The sequence below is a fragment of the Oncorhynchus tshawytscha genome, linkage group LG18 (assembly GCF_018296145.1).
Source record: "Oncorhynchus tshawytscha isolate Ot180627B linkage group LG18, Otsh_v2.0, whole genome shotgun sequence".
Lineage (NCBI taxonomy): Eukaryota > Metazoa > Chordata > Actinopteri > Salmoniformes > Salmonidae > Oncorhynchus > Oncorhynchus tshawytscha.
The window spans coordinates 12089034-12106787 of record NC_056446.1 but is presented as its reverse complement, the minus strand read 5'-3'; the positions used below and the strand labels follow the sequence as shown (position 1 = coordinate 12106787).

The 17754-nt window shown below is 42.1% G+C and overlaps 3 protein-coding genes across 5 annotated transcripts in view; 1 reads left to right on the top strand and 2 right to left on the bottom strand.

Annotated features, from left to right (window-relative positions):
- Positions 1–2262: 2262 nt before the first annotated feature.
- On the bottom strand, positions 2263–4514 carry LOC112217512 (gap junction alpha-10 protein-like). The gene is made up of 3 exons (XM_024377835.2): positions 4260–4514; positions 2636–4065; positions 2263–2500 (listed from the first exon to the last, which is right to left on the bottom strand). Exons 2-3 carry the CDS (start codon positions 4040–4042, stop codon positions 2462–2464), a joined length of 1446 nt encoding a protein of 481 aa, XP_024233603.2. The 5' UTR covers positions 4043–4065; positions 4260–4514; the 3' UTR covers positions 2263–2461.
- A 1212-nt stretch (positions 4515–5726) lies between these two features.
- LOC112217508 (CASP8-associated protein 2) lies at positions 5727–17062 on the bottom strand. The gene is made up of 10 exons (XM_024377831.2): positions 16620–17062; positions 15812–15911; positions 14462–14539; positions 14216–14319; positions 13996–14070; positions 13611–13726; positions 10674–13402; positions 7109–10076; positions 6887–6986; positions 5727–6724 (listed from the first exon to the last, which is right to left on the bottom strand). Exons 2-10 carry the CDS (start codon positions 15864–15866, stop codon positions 6665–6667), a joined length of 6285 nt encoding a protein of 2094 aa, XP_024233599.2. The 5' UTR covers positions 15867–15911; positions 16620–17062; the 3' UTR covers positions 5727–6664.
- A 58-nt stretch (positions 17063–17120) lies between these two features.
- LOC112217507 (midasin) overlaps positions 17121–17754 on the top strand; it is a 47299-nt gene continuing 46665 nt past the window's right edge. For all 3 annotated transcript variants that reach the window (XM_042300656.1, XM_042300657.1, XM_042300655.1), the window contains exon 1: positions 17121–17410. In XM_042300656.1, coding sequence (XP_042156590.1) covers positions 17315–17410 — 96 coding nt within the window. In that variant the 5' untranslated portion in view covers positions 17121–17314. The remainder of the gene's footprint in view (positions 17411–17754) is intronic.

Below are 17754 nucleotides of genomic sequence, written 5' to 3'. Positions count from 1 at the left end.
GCCAGGACACTGAAACTTGGTCGCAAGTGGATCTTCCAGCAAGACAATCACCCAAAACACACCACAAAATCAACATCTAATATAATATATAATGTCTAATATCCCTCCCAATGTGTTTTTCAATCTCATAAAACATTATAGAAAAAGGCAAGGCTGTTATCCTTGCAAGGGGAGGGTGCACAACGTATTGAAAACGGGTGCCAATAATTTTGACACATACCTTTTTGAGATTTTTTCATATTACTTGTTAAACAAAATATTGCTCTCTGAGCAATTGTCTTAGTATAAAATAAAATCATATTAAAATTCTCTTCAGCATACAATATAGCTCAGTATTTGTAATTATATAATTTTATACAGTCATTGTTTATCAAGGGTGCCAATAATTTTGGATGTGACATATTTGCATTGGAATAGTTGTACAACAGATCCTAGAAAAGCATTATATACAAGCAAACAGGTTATAGATTTCTCAACGATATCAAGAAAGTTGAAGATATTATATTACATTTTTTGTAAAGCATCCAATGCAGGGTTCACAGAACATTTCAAAATATTCATCAATAAATTCACATTTTGTTCAATTTGAAGAGCACTTCCATCTCCAACTTTACCATTGTTCTGTAGGATAAACAATATTAAAGTCCTTTAAAAAATAATCATATTTACATTTTGAGATCAAATATGTACATGGTGGAGTTTATCAATCATATCCCACAATGTTTTACATGTATTATCAATCAAAATGTTGAATTATCATCTTATGAGAAGATGTCTTTTAGCAAAATGTCACTACAAGTAGCTTGCAGTCATATCACTTTGACAAAAAATATAAAATTCCACGAATGCAAATTACATTTGATGCCACAGATATTTTTTGCAAAGATTGCATTTGACATATCAAAAATTTGAAATTAGAACTACCCAAGCAAACATACACTGAACAAAAATATAAATGCAACATGTAAAGTGTTGGTCGCATGTTTCATGAGCTGAAATAAAAGATCCCAGAAATGTTCCATTACACACAAAAAGCTTCATTCTCTCAAATGTTGTGCACAAATTTGTTTACATCCCTCTTAGTGAGCATTTCTCTTCCCATAGAATCCATCCACCTGATAGGTGTGGCATATCAAGATACTGATCAAACAGCATGATCATTACACAGGTGCACCTTGTGCTGGGGACAATAAAAGGCCACTCTAAAATGTGAAGTTTTGTGTCACATCACAATGCCACAAATGTCTCAAGTTGAGGGAGCATGCAATTGGCATGCTGATTGCTGGAATGTCCACCAGAGCTGTTCCCAGATAATTGAATGTTCATTTCTCTTCCCATAACCACCATGGGGCACTCTGTTCACAACGTAGTCATCAGCAAACCACTCACCCACACCAAGCCGTACATGCTGTCTGCCATCTACCCGGTACAGTTGAAACCGGGATTCATCCGTGAAAAGCACACTTCTCCAGCGTGCGAGTGGCCATCAAAACTGAGCATTTGCCCACTGAAGTCAGTTATGACACCAAACAGCATTCAGGTCAAGACCCTGGTGAGGATGACGAGCACGCAGATGAGCTTCCCTGAAACGGTTTCATCAGCTGTCCAGGTGGCTGGTCTCAGACGATCCCACAGGTGAAGAAGCCGGATGTGGAAGTCCTAGTCTAGCGTGGTTACACATGGTCTGCGGTTGTGACGCCGGTTGGACGCACTGCCAAATTCTCCAAAACAAGATTGGAGGGGGCTTATGGTATGGGTAGACATAAGCTACCAATACTTTGATGAGATCCTGAGGCCCATTGTCGTGCCATTCATCCGCCGCCATCACCTTATGTTTCAGCATAATACATGGCCCCTTATTGCAAGGATCTGTACACAATTCCTGGAAGCTGACCTCCAGTTCTTCCATGGCCTGCATATTCACCAGACATGCCACCCATTGAGCATGTTTGGGATGCTCTGGATCAACGTGTATGACAGCGTGTTCCAGTTCCCGTCAATATCCAGCAACTCCGCACAGCCATTGAAGAGGAGACAACATTCCACAGGCCACAATCAACAGCCTGATAAACTCTATGCGAAGATGTCGTGCTGCATGAGGCAAATTAGTGGTCACAACAGATACTGATTGGTTTTCTGATCCACGCCTCTACTTTTTTTTTTTTTAAGGTACAGTATCTGTGACCAACAGATGCATATCCGTACTCCCAGTCATGTGAAATCCATAGATTAGGGCCTAATGGATTTCTATCAATTGACTGATGTCCTTATGTGAACTGTAACTCAGTAAAATCTTAGAAATTGTTGCATGATGCATTTATATTTTGGTTCAGAGTAACTATAGTAATGCGTTTACTGCTCATCCACAATACATATGTTATTATGAATACAATTAGGCAATTAGAAGGGGAATGTTGCTTCGTAATCAGTGTCCCCAGATCCTTCTGGTCCCTCAGCCAGTTCACTTTTTCATGATTGAAGACAGTTCCAGAATCATGCTCTGAAAGATTGAAATATGTAACATGAGTTAGTCAGTAGTTATTTAATCCGAATCTTAGCCTTAGAAACACATGATGAGAATCCTACAATGCATCCTCCATTAAAAAAAATTGTGTTTTGTAATAGTTCTACTTACCATTGACATTCTTCGTCCACTGGCTGGAGGCGGGGTCATAGGTGGGCTCTCTCCTTGGGCGATACGCTTGGCCTCTGTGTCCGTCCCACTCCCGGAGTTCGGGCTATCAGAAGGACTGTCCAGGTTGGTCTGAGAGAGTCCTCGGGACATGAAACTAGCCTTCCTCCCCGTGGGATAGTGACCACTGTCAGGTGAATCACTCACGTCACTGTAATCCTGCAGAGCGCTGACCCGGCTCTGTTTGCGTAGCTGGTTCCACAGGGCTGCTGGTATCTCCATATGGCTGGCCATAAGGGAAGGCCGTGGCTGTGCTCCGCCGTGCCTGGGATGGCCTGAGCCTTTAGGCCCATTGGAGTCATCACTGCTGCATGAGTGGTTCCTCTGGTCCAGGGTGTAGTGGTGCTCCACAGTCCTCAGCTGTCGCAGGGACTGGAGCTCAGTCTGTCTGAGGTACTGCTCTGAGTCGTTGGTGCCACCACTAACGTTGTGAGGAGCTACCGAATGCAGGTACAAGGGGATAGCATCCACGTGGCTGTTAGGGACCATTGTGTAGGCCGTCTGAGTGAGTTGCATCATCTTTTGGGGTGATGAGTTTGTGAGGACACACACCTGCTGGACCATGGAGTTTTTTTGGGACCTGAACACTAATAAGCTTTCGTCATCTGTACCTTTATTTCCATACAGACTTTGCTTGACTTTTTTCACTCCCAGGTGGAATATCTCGAGGAGATTCAAGAACAAAGAAACCCCAGCGATGACGAGCATGAAGATCATGAAAATGTTCTTCTCAGTTGGTCTGGACACAAAGCAATCCACACTGTTCGGGCAAGGCAATCTCTCACATTTGTACAAAGGATCCAGTCCAACTCCGTACAGCACATATTGTCCCACTATGAAGCCAACCTCCACCACTGACCTCGTCAAGATATGGAAAACATATGTGCGCAGCAAGGAGCCCCTGAGTGGAGCTTTCCTTACTCTCTTCTGTTCCTCCAGCTTCCTCAGCTCCCTCTCTATCCTCTGTCTGTCCTCGTGAACGGGCTCAGCGCCCTCTAGCTCCGCTTTCAGGAAAGCTTTTTTCTTGTGTCTCTCTTTTTCAAGGGCCCTCAAACGGTACAGTGCATGTCCCATGTACACCAGAGAGGGAGAGGACACGAAAATGATTTGTAACACCCAGTATCGGATAAGAGAAATGGGGAATGCATCGTCGTAGCACACATTCTTACACCCAGGCTGGTCCGTGTTGCACACAAACTCACTCTGCTCATCGTCCCAAACATCCTCTGCTGCCACACCAAGAACGAGCATCCGGAATATAAAAAGGATGGTTAGCCAGATTTTTCCCACGATGGTTGAATGAATATGTACCTCTTCTAAGATACTCCCCAACAAGTTCCAATCCCCCATCTTCTGAGTCACATATCCGTATGCTATAAAAAAGATTTTACATACATGAATTTCCACTGGGCCATGGTCTTTTATAAATACCTCACAGGATAAGCACATTTTTCATAGTTTAGTGTGTATATTTTTCATGATTCCAATGCAATTGTCCTCTTTCAAATGTAGACTGTTCAAGCATGCAATATCAAAATAAAGGACTTAAGAGTAAGAAACAACTTACATGTCAACTAGGTTGTGTGTTCCACTTGCTTCAGAAATACCTGAACATTTGGTAGAATGTACGTTTTGTTTCCACCCATTGACGAGATAGGCGACCCATCTCTGAGAATCGCTACAGTGAGTGTATCGCCAATCTGTTGCAAGCAGGATTCATAGATTGCGAGGATCGATCCACCAAGCGACGGGACAATGGCCTGGGGCTTGTTTTACCACACAGTTGTTGATGGCAGGACATGTAACGTTACCAACAGCTCCAAATCAGCTCACGGCCTAGCTTTGAATGTCCAATACATGTCAAATTCATGCTATTTTTACTTTCCAAATAGCTTTTGATCTTCACTGTATGCTGGTGTTATGTTTATATATGATCTAAATCTGCTAACTAAATGTTTTCAAATGACCAAGTCAAAATGAACAATCTATTGGGCCAGACATAATGCTCAACGAGTCATGCCCCATCTCATAGTTCACTGCACGGTGGGCTATTTGAGGCACTGGACTAGTCTGGCAACAGACCAACCAGACCTCCCCAAAAGTTCTGTTAATTAAATAAATGAAAACTGTTAACAGATGACACAATTAGAACAACATATTCACATGGTTTCCATTGATATTTAGTAGCCCATTTAGATTCCTAAAAATGAGTTAACAATTTAATCATTGGAAAGAAAAATCAATTATGGAATGTATTGAACAATTACTTTTACATTGTGTGGTTGCAATAAGCCACCATTAAAGGGATAGACCACCCAAATTATAACATGGCATATTGGTTTCCTTACCCTATAAAACAGTCTATGGACAAGGTGTGACAGCAATCTATGCTTTGGTTTAGTTTACCTGGCCGTTTCAAAGGCTAACTTTTTAGCATTTGTGGTACAAATCCAACGCAAGTCAATGTTACCTACATTAGCGGCCAGTTAAACAATACCAAAGCCCGGATTGCTGTCATACCTTCTCCCTAGACTGTTTACAGGGTAAGGAATCCAAAACATATTTTTGTGAAATATCCCTTTAATACACCCAAATGTGAGTCTCAACCCCATGATCCCATTCCATGACATTCATTTCTCATGAAAGAGAAGGTGGCCTTACAATCACTCTGCTATAACCAACTTCATTCAACTTTGTTTCAGTGAGCTAAGGCAAGTACATCCTTAGGCACTGACCTCAATTCCCATACTTCGTGGCCCAGTTTCTGGATATTTATATTAGAGCATGTATTACCTTGAAACATTGCCCTCCAGAAGGATTAATTATTAATGAACAATATCCCATGACAGCTGTTGCAGCAAAAATAAGTGTGCTGAACTATGACCATGAAGCTTTCATACTTTTGGCCAGAAGATATGCTGCCCGTTGCTAATAAAACCGAAGCAGCAGTTGAGAATGTGCCTAAAATATGCTGTACTCATTCGGGTGGTAAGTAGTCATTGAGTTCAATTTCCATTAATAAATCAAAACCAAGTTAAATAAATACACTTTATTTACAAAACCAAAATATGCACAATATACAGTGTACATTTGTTTAACCAGGTAGTCACTCATCCAAAACCAACCAACCAAAAATCTGACAGGAAATGTTCCCCTTAAAATCTATAAACATACCACCTTGAATCGTACATAAAATGGAACGTGTACGGCTTATTTATTCATTTACCTGACCATCTCGAAGTCAGTACAATATATATCCAAAATAGAATACTGTTGACATACCGTACAGTAAAATGTACTTTCTGCCATGTGACCTTACAGCATTAAATAAGATATAAATGTGACCTGAATTGTAGTTCCAATCTTTATTTCCAAACAACCCCCCCCCCAGACGTTGTATAAAAAGTTACTTTAGTACATACGACAATGCTCCATAAAAGTATCAGAGCAACTCCCTATTTACTGCTAAAATGCGTCAATTAGTTCAGATTAAATGTATGATTGCAGCAGTGTTTAACTCCACATACGGTATAAACTTGCTGGGGCATATTAAGAGTTGTGAAGTTGATATGGGATATTGCCCAGGATCAACATGGTAGATTAGATTTAACGCAAACAAAAATAAAAAAATACTAGTGCAGATGTACCAAAACAGCTTATACGAGCTTTATTCATTTAGGCTGTGGGGAGATGATACATTGAAGCCTGTGTGGATGTTACCTCAAGGATATTCTGATCCTTGCTGACCACCCCTCAAACAAACAAAAAAATTCAGTTTGAGATCTAGTTGGTTTGGCCCTCTAGTATGTTCCAGGGCCATCAATTACAGGGATCAAATTCAGATGATCTGCTTCTGCTCATTCCTCAAATGGGAAATTCGAGCCTTGACCTTGCGACATCGGAGTAAAAAAAAAAAAAGCATCGTGCATGAAATCTTCATTGAACGAAGAAAAATTCTACGATTCTGGAAAGTCAACTTGCCATCTTCTTCTTCTTAAAAAGCTTCATCAGCTGGGAAAATCTCTCTGCAATCTAAAAGATTTTTTTTTTTTTTTTTTTTTTTTTTTTAAATACTCAAATATACAGAACCGACATTAATGCTCAGCAATAACTACTAGTCTCAAATCAAAAACATAGTAATGGAATTCTATGAAAAAGAAAACTCCAAACACAGCAAATAGGTAAAAGACATACCTGAGCGGGTGTCTTGTTCATCTTCTCCGATAGGGAAGAGAAAGTATCTGCAGAGGCACCTTTCATCTTCAGCGCGAGGAGAATATCTCGGTCTTCATCCCTTTAAAAGAAAATGACGGTTTTCCGTGAAAATCATGACACTTGACCTTTGAAGACTCCCCAACAGCTAACATGCAAGATGGTACGTAAACAAAAAGGCATGAATGTTAAAACCCAACTCACCTTGTCCAAGTCACCACCACTGCACCCTTTTTTATGATGATATTCTTGGCAGACAGGCTGTTGGGTGATGGGGTAGACTGGGGTGGAGTAGTGACTTTACTTCTCTCGCTCTTGGAGCTTCTAGTCTCCTTTCCTTTGGCCCTTTTTGAGGACTTCTTTTTATGCTTGATCTTCTCAGGGACCACCTCCTTTTTAGGCCGCTTTGCTTTCATTTCGACGTGGTGCCTTCTCCGCTTTTTCCCCGTCTTACCCTTGCTGTGGTCCCTCTCCGGTGTGTCTTCTATGATGGTGAGGCATGGTGAAGATAGCGCAGATGCTGTTTCTGTGCTTGTGGAAAGGTAGAAAGGAGGACTGGCCTCTGAAAAATGGGTTTTAGAAGGAGTTTTCCCTGTGGGATGAGCTTGGTCTTTGCCATGTTGTTCTTCTCCTGGTGGTGTTTGAGGGCTTGAGACAGCCCTTGGATTGATGTCTGCACTTATGGGGTAGATGCCTGGGTTGGTGCAGTTGACTTGTGGGCTTGTGGAGTTGACACATGGGTAGCTTGAGTTTGTGTCTGGGTTGGTGGAGTTATTTCCTGGGTAGGTAGAGTTTACACTTCCTGGGCTTGAAGAGTTGACTCCTTGGCTTGTTGATTTAATTCCTAGGCATGTGGGGTTGACCACTAGGCTGGTGGAGTTGTTGCCTAGGTTGGAGAAGTTGATGCCTAGGTTGGTGAAGTTGACACCTGAGTTGTTGGAGTTGATGTCTGGGCTGGTGTTTGCATGCCGTATCCTCACAATGAAATGATCATTTGACTTCTCCATCACTACTGCCTGCATGGGCAAGTGAGGCTTGAAGTGAAACAGGGGGTTAACAGGAGCCTCCCTAGTCCTGCCAGCACCGCTTGACGCACCGCTGGAGTTGTCTGTGTCCAGGGCAAGGTGAATGTCCTGCTCTGTAGCATCTTCCCCATCCATAAGAGCATCCTCACTGAAATGTGCACTGATGACACTATCTGGAGCAGACATGGGCTCCACGTTGGCTGGGTGCAAGAAGCTGAGGTGATTGTCAGACTTGAGAGGTGAAGGAATTGTGAGAGAGACAGCCAGATCTTCTGCCAAAATGGAATAAGATCTCTGCGAGAACACACTGGACTGCGATGTCATTTTGTCTTCTGGCAGGCTGGAGGGCACCTCTAACATGCAACTCTCATCCAACAAAGCTGGATTTAGTGGAATTTGGACTTTTGAATTTGGAGAGGAAAACTTGCAAGGTGAAATAGAAGACCATGTGGCAATGACTTTAGAGGGAGTACCAACTTTGGTTGTGGTACCAACTTTGCTTGGGGTGGTAACGCCTCGGAAGCGCTCTCCTTTCCGAGGAGTACCAAGAGGCCAGCCCTGATTGTCCCCAGCTGAGACACTAGTTTCTAGCAGATCAGACCCTTGTAAGAGACACTTGAAGATCTCTCCCATCTGGGAGTCTGTCACCAGGTTGAATGTTAGGTTGGAGGCTTGCTGTTCTGTGAGGATTTCGAAGTCAGACTTGTCATGGAGTGAGCCATTTTGAGACAGCCGGCGAACATAGGCAGCTGTTTTCTCAGCAGATGAAGGGCTGTTTGATGATAAGATCTCTAACCCGTGTTGCAAAGGAGGTTGCATTAGAGGTTGCATAAGAGGATGATCTGAGGTTTGAGGCTCTGATTCCTTATCTTCTTCAAATGACATTTTTATATTTTTGCCTCTTCCAAGACCGGTTTTGCAAGGGGGGAGAGTCTGAGCCCTGGTTCTTTTTATGTTGGGTTCAACACACTCTGTTAATTCCTCTTGCGGTCTTTTACTTGCAGATGTTCTGGACACACAATTCGTTTTTTGTACCGCTCCCTGCGGTCTTTTAAGTTTAGAGGCTGGGGACACCGATGACATCACTGGCTGCTTGGGAGACTTCACTGGCTGCTTGGGAGACTTCACTGGCTGCTTGGGAGACTTCACTGGCTGCTTGGGAGACTTCACTGGCTGCTTGGGAGACTTCACTGGCTGCTTGGGAGACTTCACTGGCTGCTTGGGAGACTTCACTGGCTGCTTGGGAGACTTCACTGGCTGCTTGGGAGACTTCACTGGCTGCTTGGGAGACTTCACTGGCTGCTTGGGAGACTCCACTGGCTGCTTGGAGAGACTCAAGTCCCTTTTTTCAGCTCCTGCAGACTGGTTTCCATTTGAGGATTTGCAAACACTTCTCAGAGCAGTCTGGATTTCCTTGAATAAGAAGTCTAACTGCACATTCACAAATTCCCACAGTTTCGACTTCATATTAAGTGGTTCCTGGTCAAAGATGCGGTTGACAATGCCATTATTTGATAACTTACTCAAAACAGACATTATGTTGTTCTTCAGTTTCACTTTGAGGTCATCTTCTTGGCTGCATAGTTTAGTAAAGCTGACACTATCAACAAAGTCTGTAAAAGAGTCAAGGGACATGTCCATAACACCGCAGAAGCGTTCCTTAGAGAAGGTTGAACGAAGCTTCATGTACTTTTTCCTGCACGCATAGCGGATCTTTACAAACATGGCCATAACCTCCTCCACGGTACACAAGGCAGCTTTGGGTAACGGAGGTTGAACCGTTTTATAGCGAGCTTTTGACATGGGGCTTCCAACTGGTGAAATCAAGGTTTTACTTAAGAGTTTAGAATTCCCTTTCTCTTCAGGCAACTTCTTGGAAAGTCTAGGGGATGACTTGGGAATTTGTTGACTTTTAACCGTGCTTGTGGGCCTAACCGTTTTGGCTGGAGAACTTGGCGTGATTGGAGTTTCTTCCCCTTCACTAAGAATTTCACCCTCTTCCAATTCATCCTCAGGGCTGGAAGAACAGACAGAAACCCGATCCACATCTTGTTGTGTAGCACTTGCAATGGAGCGGCCAGGATTCTTGTTCTCCATATTCACATCCAACTTCTTTGAATTGGGATCCCCAGCAGCACTGGTAAACTCTGTCAAATACAATATTTTTGGTTTCATTAGCAAAGTAAAAAGGCATAACCTGTAGGCCTATGTTGACAAAGTGAATTCAGTGTCATGGAATTAGGCAGATGATTACAAACATAGGCTATTGCGGCATCTTCTTAACTTTGACAATAATGAAACATTTTCATAAAATTAATAAAAAATCTTAACCATACCCATGGTGACATATCTTAAGGAGCAACTCCAACACTTTCCAACGCCATTTTATCATCTCCAGGACAATACCATTGTCTACATGTGAACACAACTTTAGAAAGTTCTACCCGTCTACATCATTAAAAATGGAAACATTTTAAACTTGAGATTCGCTGTGATGTGGGGAGCAAGAAAATGCTCTCCCCTCTGGCGAGAAACTCGTTGTAGACTTTGAAAAATCAACTTTTCATAAAAAAATTTTTAAAAACTAATAATCCCACCCCGTTATGTCACAGAGAAGCATTTTTTTTAGGACCTTTCCCATCTTTTTAACAACATATCATAGAAATGCACCTTAGATGTACATGTAGACTCTGGTATGGTGCTGTACTGAATACGAGGTTCATTGTAATTTAAGTGATGCTTACCTTTGCGAAGACTCTTGACGTAAGCAGGTTTGCTGTGACATGGCGGCTGATGGCTTTTCCTCATTGGACGGACTGGGCTTGTGAGTGGGCTGATGGCATCTGGAATACCTTTAAGGCTGCCCAGTGTAAGCATCATCGAGTCCTCATCATGGGCCAACGGAATGGAGCTAGAAGGCTCAACATTCACGTCCTCATTCTCTGTGTGACTTGGCTCAGAATCCAGGGACTTCTTTGGCGTTTGTAACAAGCCACTGTTGTGCTGTGCTGATGGTGCAACCTCTCCTGTTGTGCTGCTCACCTTAGACACTTCAAAACCGCTCAACGGTGAACCTTGTTCCACAACAGTCCTCTCTTTCTCACACTCCAGAGGTATCTCTGTGGCATCTTCAACAATCTCAGATGTAATGCAGATCTCTGGAATTACCTCCATGTTAATCGTACTGGAAACACCATGCTTGGAAATATCTTGCACCTCTGCTGTCACGTCTAGACTAGAGGTTGAAATAACAGAGGCAGGCAGTGGCAATTGCAGAGATTCCGATGGTTCTTTTCCTGAAACACCTTCAACAGCAGGATGTCCCACGCAGACAGCAGCGGGTGGAACTTGTGTCACAGTTTCAACAGCTTGACTTTCACAGACCAAAGCACTGGGAGTTTTACCGTTTGGCTTACAGACCCAATTGTCAGTAATAAGAACTACATTTTCCATTGAATGGTCAGGGGTAAATCCGTTAGACGATAGGCCAGTGTCCGTATTTGAATTGTTTCCACAATTCCCAGCCACAGTAGTAGCAGTGACAGCAGCAGCAGTAAAATCCTCAGACTCACTCACTTTATTCACAGAGGCACAGTCTTCAGGTCTGCTTTTCAGTGGAGTTCTCAAAACAATGGCACAGACTGGAGCTGAAACACAAACCTCCCTGGGAGGTTCTGGTGTGGTGGGTTCAGTCCTCTGATCCACTGTGGCCTCCGGCAGCTCAGGCTTACCTTCAGAGACACCTTGGACAATAATGTCTTCCACTTCGAACTGGCACTTCGGTTGCTTTTTGGCCACTGTGGCCTCAGCCAGACCTTTGTTAGCATCCTGACAAGGTTCTTTGTCTGTATGTCTAAGGTCAATACTTCCAGGTCCTGAAGACATTGGGATTTCTGAAGAGGGCTGTACCACTGGCTCCTCGAAGACCTCGTCGGTCTCTAACACACTGCTGTTGATTTCGTCTAAGATGAGTAACTTGTCTAGATCAGGCTGTCCACTGTCTTCTGCTGACTGGTCTTCAGGAACTTCCTCAGGTGGTGTGCCCTCCTGTTCCTTGGTTTCAGCAAGCTGTCTTGGTTTTTTAACTGGTGACAGGGTAAGATTCAGAGTTTCCATGAAACTTAACTTTCTGTTTGGACCGGTTTTCTCTACAGAGCTTTTCGCAGCCACTTTAGCCTCAGATGGAAGAAATTCAGACTTCTCACCTGTCTTTTGCCCCCTGACTTTACTGTCGTCCATTGTCTTGTCCTTACTGACGTCCGTATTGCATCGGTCACTTTCCTTTGTTCTTCTTCTCTCTGTACAAGTGCTTTTTCTTTCTCCTGATTTTTTTGATGTATTCTTTTCTTTTCTGACCTCATCCTCTCTTCTTCTCTCCTCTTTCCTTCGATGGTCCCTTGGAGGACTTGTCCCTCCCTTGCGATTAAAAGATTCACTGGATCGTTCAGTGACACTGGCTTGGTTCAAATAGGCATGCTTTCTGTTAGAGGAAATGTCCTTAGTACCTCTACTATGCCTATTACCATCACCCTTATCACACCTGAGCTCCTTATAATGCCGACTAGAACCCATTGATTGATAGGCTGCACAATCTTTAGACAATCCTTCGGAAGTGCGGTCAGAGGAAGCAGTGCAATGCAAAATGTCCAAGGTTGGATTTTTAGCCCGCTCTGATCTCCTGCGTACCTCAACATCTGAGAGACGAGGGCATCTGCTTGACTTGGAGTTATATTGTTGCTGCTCATTTGAGTGGGAGAGCCTCGGATTTCGACCTCTGCCTTCTCTGTGCTTGGTTTGTTTCGGCTCGTCTGACGGGTGAAGTTCACGTGTAGGGTGTCTATTCACAGAGTCCTGGCTGGAACTACCAACAGTGCGTTTCACTGGAGCTTCTGAATCTCCTTTAGCGGTCTTTGAAGTGACAGGAAGAGGTGGTCTGAGAACTGTTGTATCAGGAAGAGGTGGTCTGAGAACTGTTGTATCAGGAAGAGGTGGTCGGAAAACTGTTGCATCAGAGGGGGTTGGAGGGAGAAGGGGGTGGACCACATCTCTGTCTTTACAGAGGAGCTGGCTAAGATCCTTTACAACACAATCCTGTCTAGGACGCGGGGGTTGGCTTGGTGGAGGCTGCCCTTTAAGATTCTGTCTAGTTGGAACTAGTGGTTGGCTAAGTTGAGACGGCCCCGTAGGATTCAGTCGGGTTGGAACTTGTGGTTGGCTAGGTTGTGACTGCCCCGTAGGATTCAGTCGGGTGGGAACTTGTGGTTGGCTAGGTTGTGACTGCCCCGTAGGATTCAGTCGGGTGGGAACTTGTGGTTGGCTAGGTTGTGACTGCCCCGTAGGATTCAGTCGGGTGGGAACTTGTGGTTGGCTAGGTTGTGACTGCCCCGTAGGATTCTGTCTGGTTGGAATTTGATTTCTCAGGCAGTTCATCTGAGATTGATGGTGAACTACAGGACCCCTCCTTGGCCTGAAACTAAAAGTTGAAACATAATTTACTCACATGCCTAGATTTACAGAGAGTTCATAGAAAGTATACATTTACCTAATGGGTACATAGAAAATGTGTATTTTTTTGTTCTTGCCTGTCCCCGTTGAACATGTACATCCCTAAATAACTGTAAGTACCCTGCCAACTACGAGTTACCACTTCACAGGTGTATATAAAGGTCCAAGACACTTACCTTTGGCTCAACCTATTTATCTCCTCGTCCTTCCGCACAACCTCCATTTTAGCTGTCTTGATGAGCGCACAGATGTTCTTCTTCAGGCGGCTGTTCTCGGTGTTCAGCGTTGTATTCTTCAAAGTGAAAACACATGTCAAGCACGTAAGTGGTAACACTAACTTACACTAACTGTAATGTAAATAGTTCTGGACAAGAGCGTCTGCTAAATGACTAAAAATGTCAATGGGATAATCAATGTAATAATTTTCATTCAATAATTCACATTCATGATTGTCATGGAACATTTTTATTTGTACAATCCAATTATTTCAAGTACTGGTTATTATTATTTCAAGGGGTACTACTAATACACGAGTGACACTTAAGACTTTCTATTACAAACCTGTGTTTCAGTCTGCTGCAACCTTCTCATTAACTCATCAACTTGGCTTTGTGCTGCATTGAATCTTGTCCTCAACTGTAATGAGATAGTTGGTAATACTGATGGTTATTAATATCTAATGGGAAAAGGAGCTGTGTACCAGCATTCCATTTAAGACAAACCCGGGGGTTTAAAAAAAAAAAAATGAATATATGAATTGGATAAGCATTATGGTACACACCTCATTGTAGGAAGACTCTCTATCCTGCTGTTCCTCTGTTATGATTTCCTCATATAAATCCATGTATTTCAGATTCTGTGGTGAGAGGAGTGTGTAATTCCTTTCTGTAATAAGATCGCACAAATACAAAGTATGTTATCAGTTCTCATATCAGCAACGTGGGTGTCTTTTCTACTTGTAAAAATATATATATCTGACTCAGACCATCTCGTAAAGAATCAATGTGTGCGTTTGAGTGATGTTTACCTGCGTTCGAATTCATCTTTGGACTTTCTAAACCAAAATAAATATCCACAGAGTCTTCATTGAAAGCTGCTGTGGTATCTGTGGGGTAAAAGTATCGCAAAGTTACCCACATATTGCACTTCTGTAATTTCATCACATGGAATAACATTACTGCAGAAATGCCTCGTATTATTGGATACAGTACAGATAATATGCTTATGTAGTAAGGGATCCACATAAGATAGGTATGTGTATTTTCTTTGAGTGCATAAATCCGGTATGGCTCGACCCTTACCGAACAATACAAGAGAGAATAGGAGAATTCATACTTTTCCATAAGAGTGCTTTGTGACAGAACAGTTATACAATAAGAATACAGATCAACTCATGGCAGTAACTATACTGAACAACAATATAAAACGCAACATGTGAAGTGTTGGTCTAATGTTTCATGAGCCGAGATAAAAGATCTTTGAAATGTTCCATATGCACAAAAAGCTTCTCTCAATTTTTGTGCACAATTATGTTTACTTCTCTCAGCTACAGACAATTTTGTGAGAAGACCGATTTTTAGGGAGCTGACAAACACTGCTCTAGCTCTGTCACCTTTCACCGTAGAAGTGCGCCGTAGGCAGATACGGCAGGTTGAGACGCATCCAATGAGACGTATCCAATGCAAAAAAACACATCTCTAGCTTAAAACAGATTTTTTATGGGGATTGTTTTTTATTATTATGCTAATTCGATTTTCAACCTTAGGGGGATGTATTAAAGTATCTGTGACCAGCAACTGCATATCTGTATTCACAGTCATAAGAAATCCACAGATTAGGGACTAATGAATTTATGTAAATTAACTGATTTCCTTATATGAACTGTAACTCAGTAAAATCTTTGCAATTGTTGCATTTATATTTTTCTTCAGTGTACTTTAGGGAAGTTGTACCATGTCTTTCAGCAGCCCATCTGTAAATAACCCACCCAAATACCTCATCCCCATATTGTTATTTCTTTTTGCTCTTTTGCACCCCAGTATCTCTACTTGCACATCATAATCTGCACATCTATCACTCCAGTGTTAATGCTAAATTGCAATTGTTTCACCACTATGGCCTATTTATTGCCTTACCTCCCTAATCTTACTACATTTGCACACACTGTATATAGATTTTTCTATTGTTTTATTGACTGTACGTTTGTTTATCCCATGTTTAACTCTGTGTTGTTTTTGTCGCACTGCTTTGCGTTATCTTGGTCGGTTGCAGTTGTCAATAAGAACTGGTTCTCAACTGGCCTACCTGGTTAAATAAAGGTTAAATTTAAAAATACACCATCTATGGACAGTGAAATAGGTTATAGCATTGTACTCACTATGGTGGTCTTGGCTGAGGTCACCATACACTTCATCCATCAAATCCCCCTCCATTCTCCTGATGCTCAATCAATGGCTCAGAGATGTACCTGGAAGTAGCTGGAATAAACGATGCATAATTTGTGAGGCAAGCCATGCATTACTTGCAAAAAAGTCCAGATATCTTGAAATTGGTGAGGTCGATGGAAAAAGTGCTCAGCAACACATTTGGACCTTCTAGAGACTAATGCCTGGATTTTAAAATAGGTGACGTTAAGTTATCTTGTAGCATGATCACACAACTAGCTAGCTTTTATAATTATCAGTAAGCTTTCTAATGTCAACTACTGTAGCTAGTTATTAACAGTAAGCTGCCTAATGTCAACTAGCAAGCTACCTAGGATCTAAGAAGCATAACGTTACAAAACATGTTACTCTGGCTGGAATGGCTAGCACAAGGGCTTCTGCTGGGTTGGTGGTAGCTACTAACTAGTACCAATGCCTAGATTGAGTAGCTAGTAAGCTTGTTAGTTAGCCAGTCATTTAGTTAACAAAACAATTATGTTTGTAGTTCATTGAGCAAACTTAAAATCAGCTATGTCGGCTCCTTGTAACGTCACATGCACAAAGGGCAAGGATATGATGGAATGACACAGCCACAAAATAGTTACCGTTACCATACTTTAGCTAGCGGACTGACACAAGCCAGCTAACGTTAGCTAGCTACGGGACCCACACAAACGCACCCATCTACAAACTCAAGACACGGAGGAACATTAAATCATGAAAAAACCTTGGAATGTGAATTTACACAAAATATTTACTCACCATATGACAATCGATTCTAAGAATGTTGTTTAGCATGTTATTATGCTTTATCATCTGTTTACAATCACTGTCGCGACGACTCGAAAACCTTCTTCAGGGAGCAGGAAATAACGACATTTTCCCGCGGTCTCTGCAAGACACACGCAGCGCCTCTTCCGGGACTTTCAAGCGTTCAAAATAAAATGATTAAATAAAAACAGCCTATTGTTTAGGCCAGACTCAATCAAAGCCAAAGTCAATAAAATACTTTCTAATCATAGGACACCACAGTTTCACACCTTGAAAACGCTGTCATTAAATTGTGAATAATCTTTAATTGGAACCTTCCAAAAAATATATTTATAACTATGTCTTTGTACTATCTGTGCTGTTGGGTGTCTTTTATGAAATTTGTTTAGATTTTTCCAAAGCAAAAAGCATCTATCTCGAGTAGGTATGCCTGTCGCTTCCATTGGCGTCATCTAAGCGACATAATTTGGACAATCGCCCGAACCGGAAGTGTTTCTGATTTTCTCACATGTGGACTGGATTTTAACAGTAACGGGAACGTGCTTGCTGTGTTGTGATACAACCTAGATAGACAAGTGATGTACCTCACGATTTGGTCAACGACTAATATAACAACCTATTACAGTGTTTACCCATTATCGTTCATTTCCCTGTGGATCTCTATGTCCTAAACGACAAATGGTACGATGGACAATTTAGAATTGAGCCTGTCATCACTTGGTACCATATCCAGACATATTGACAAAAGTCACAACGAACTCAGCAAGTATTTAACTAAACAGGTAAGATACATTTCTCCTTGACTTGTTAAAACCATAGTGTCTGTAATATGTCTCTTTATATGACTTATTGATAGGGGATGCATCCTATCTGCATATTCCACCATCTTATATATGCATAGATTAGATGTCTTATTAACCATCCAAGAAATTGCACCACGCCTACACACCATCTTAATGAATGCAAATGTAACCCAATTACAATTGTCTTTTATCAGGACACTATTTACATGACATTGATGGATGTCCCTTGAGATTGGAGGGTATAGATTTAGCCCATGCTTGTCTACAGTTGCCTGGAAAGTCCGAATGAATTCAATGTCAATCTTGACTTTCACCTGACATGT

Excerpts from the sequence above, each read along its gene's own strand:
- LOC112217512 (XM_024377835.2), bottom strand. The coding sequence starts at position 4,042 with ATGGGGGATTGGAACTTGTTGGGGAGTATCTTAGAAGAGGTACATATT. Across the intron at positions 2,501-2,635 it reads GTGGACGAAGAATGTCAATG|AGCATGATTCTGGAACTGTC; the intron begins GTAAGTAGAACT and ends TCAATCTTTCAG.
- LOC112217508 (XM_024377831.2), bottom strand. The coding sequence starts at position 15,866 with ATGGAGGGGGATTTGATGGATGAAGTGTATGGTGACCTCAGCCAAGAC. Across the intron at positions 10,077-10,673 it reads CGTCAAGAGTCTTCGCAAAG|AGTTTACCAGTGCTGCTGGG; the intron begins GTAAGCATCACT and ends TGTATTTGACAG. Across the intron at positions 6,987-7,108 it reads GTGGTGGTGACTTGGACAAG|GGATGAAGACCGAGATATTC; the intron begins GTGAGTTGGGTT and ends TTTCTTTTAAAG.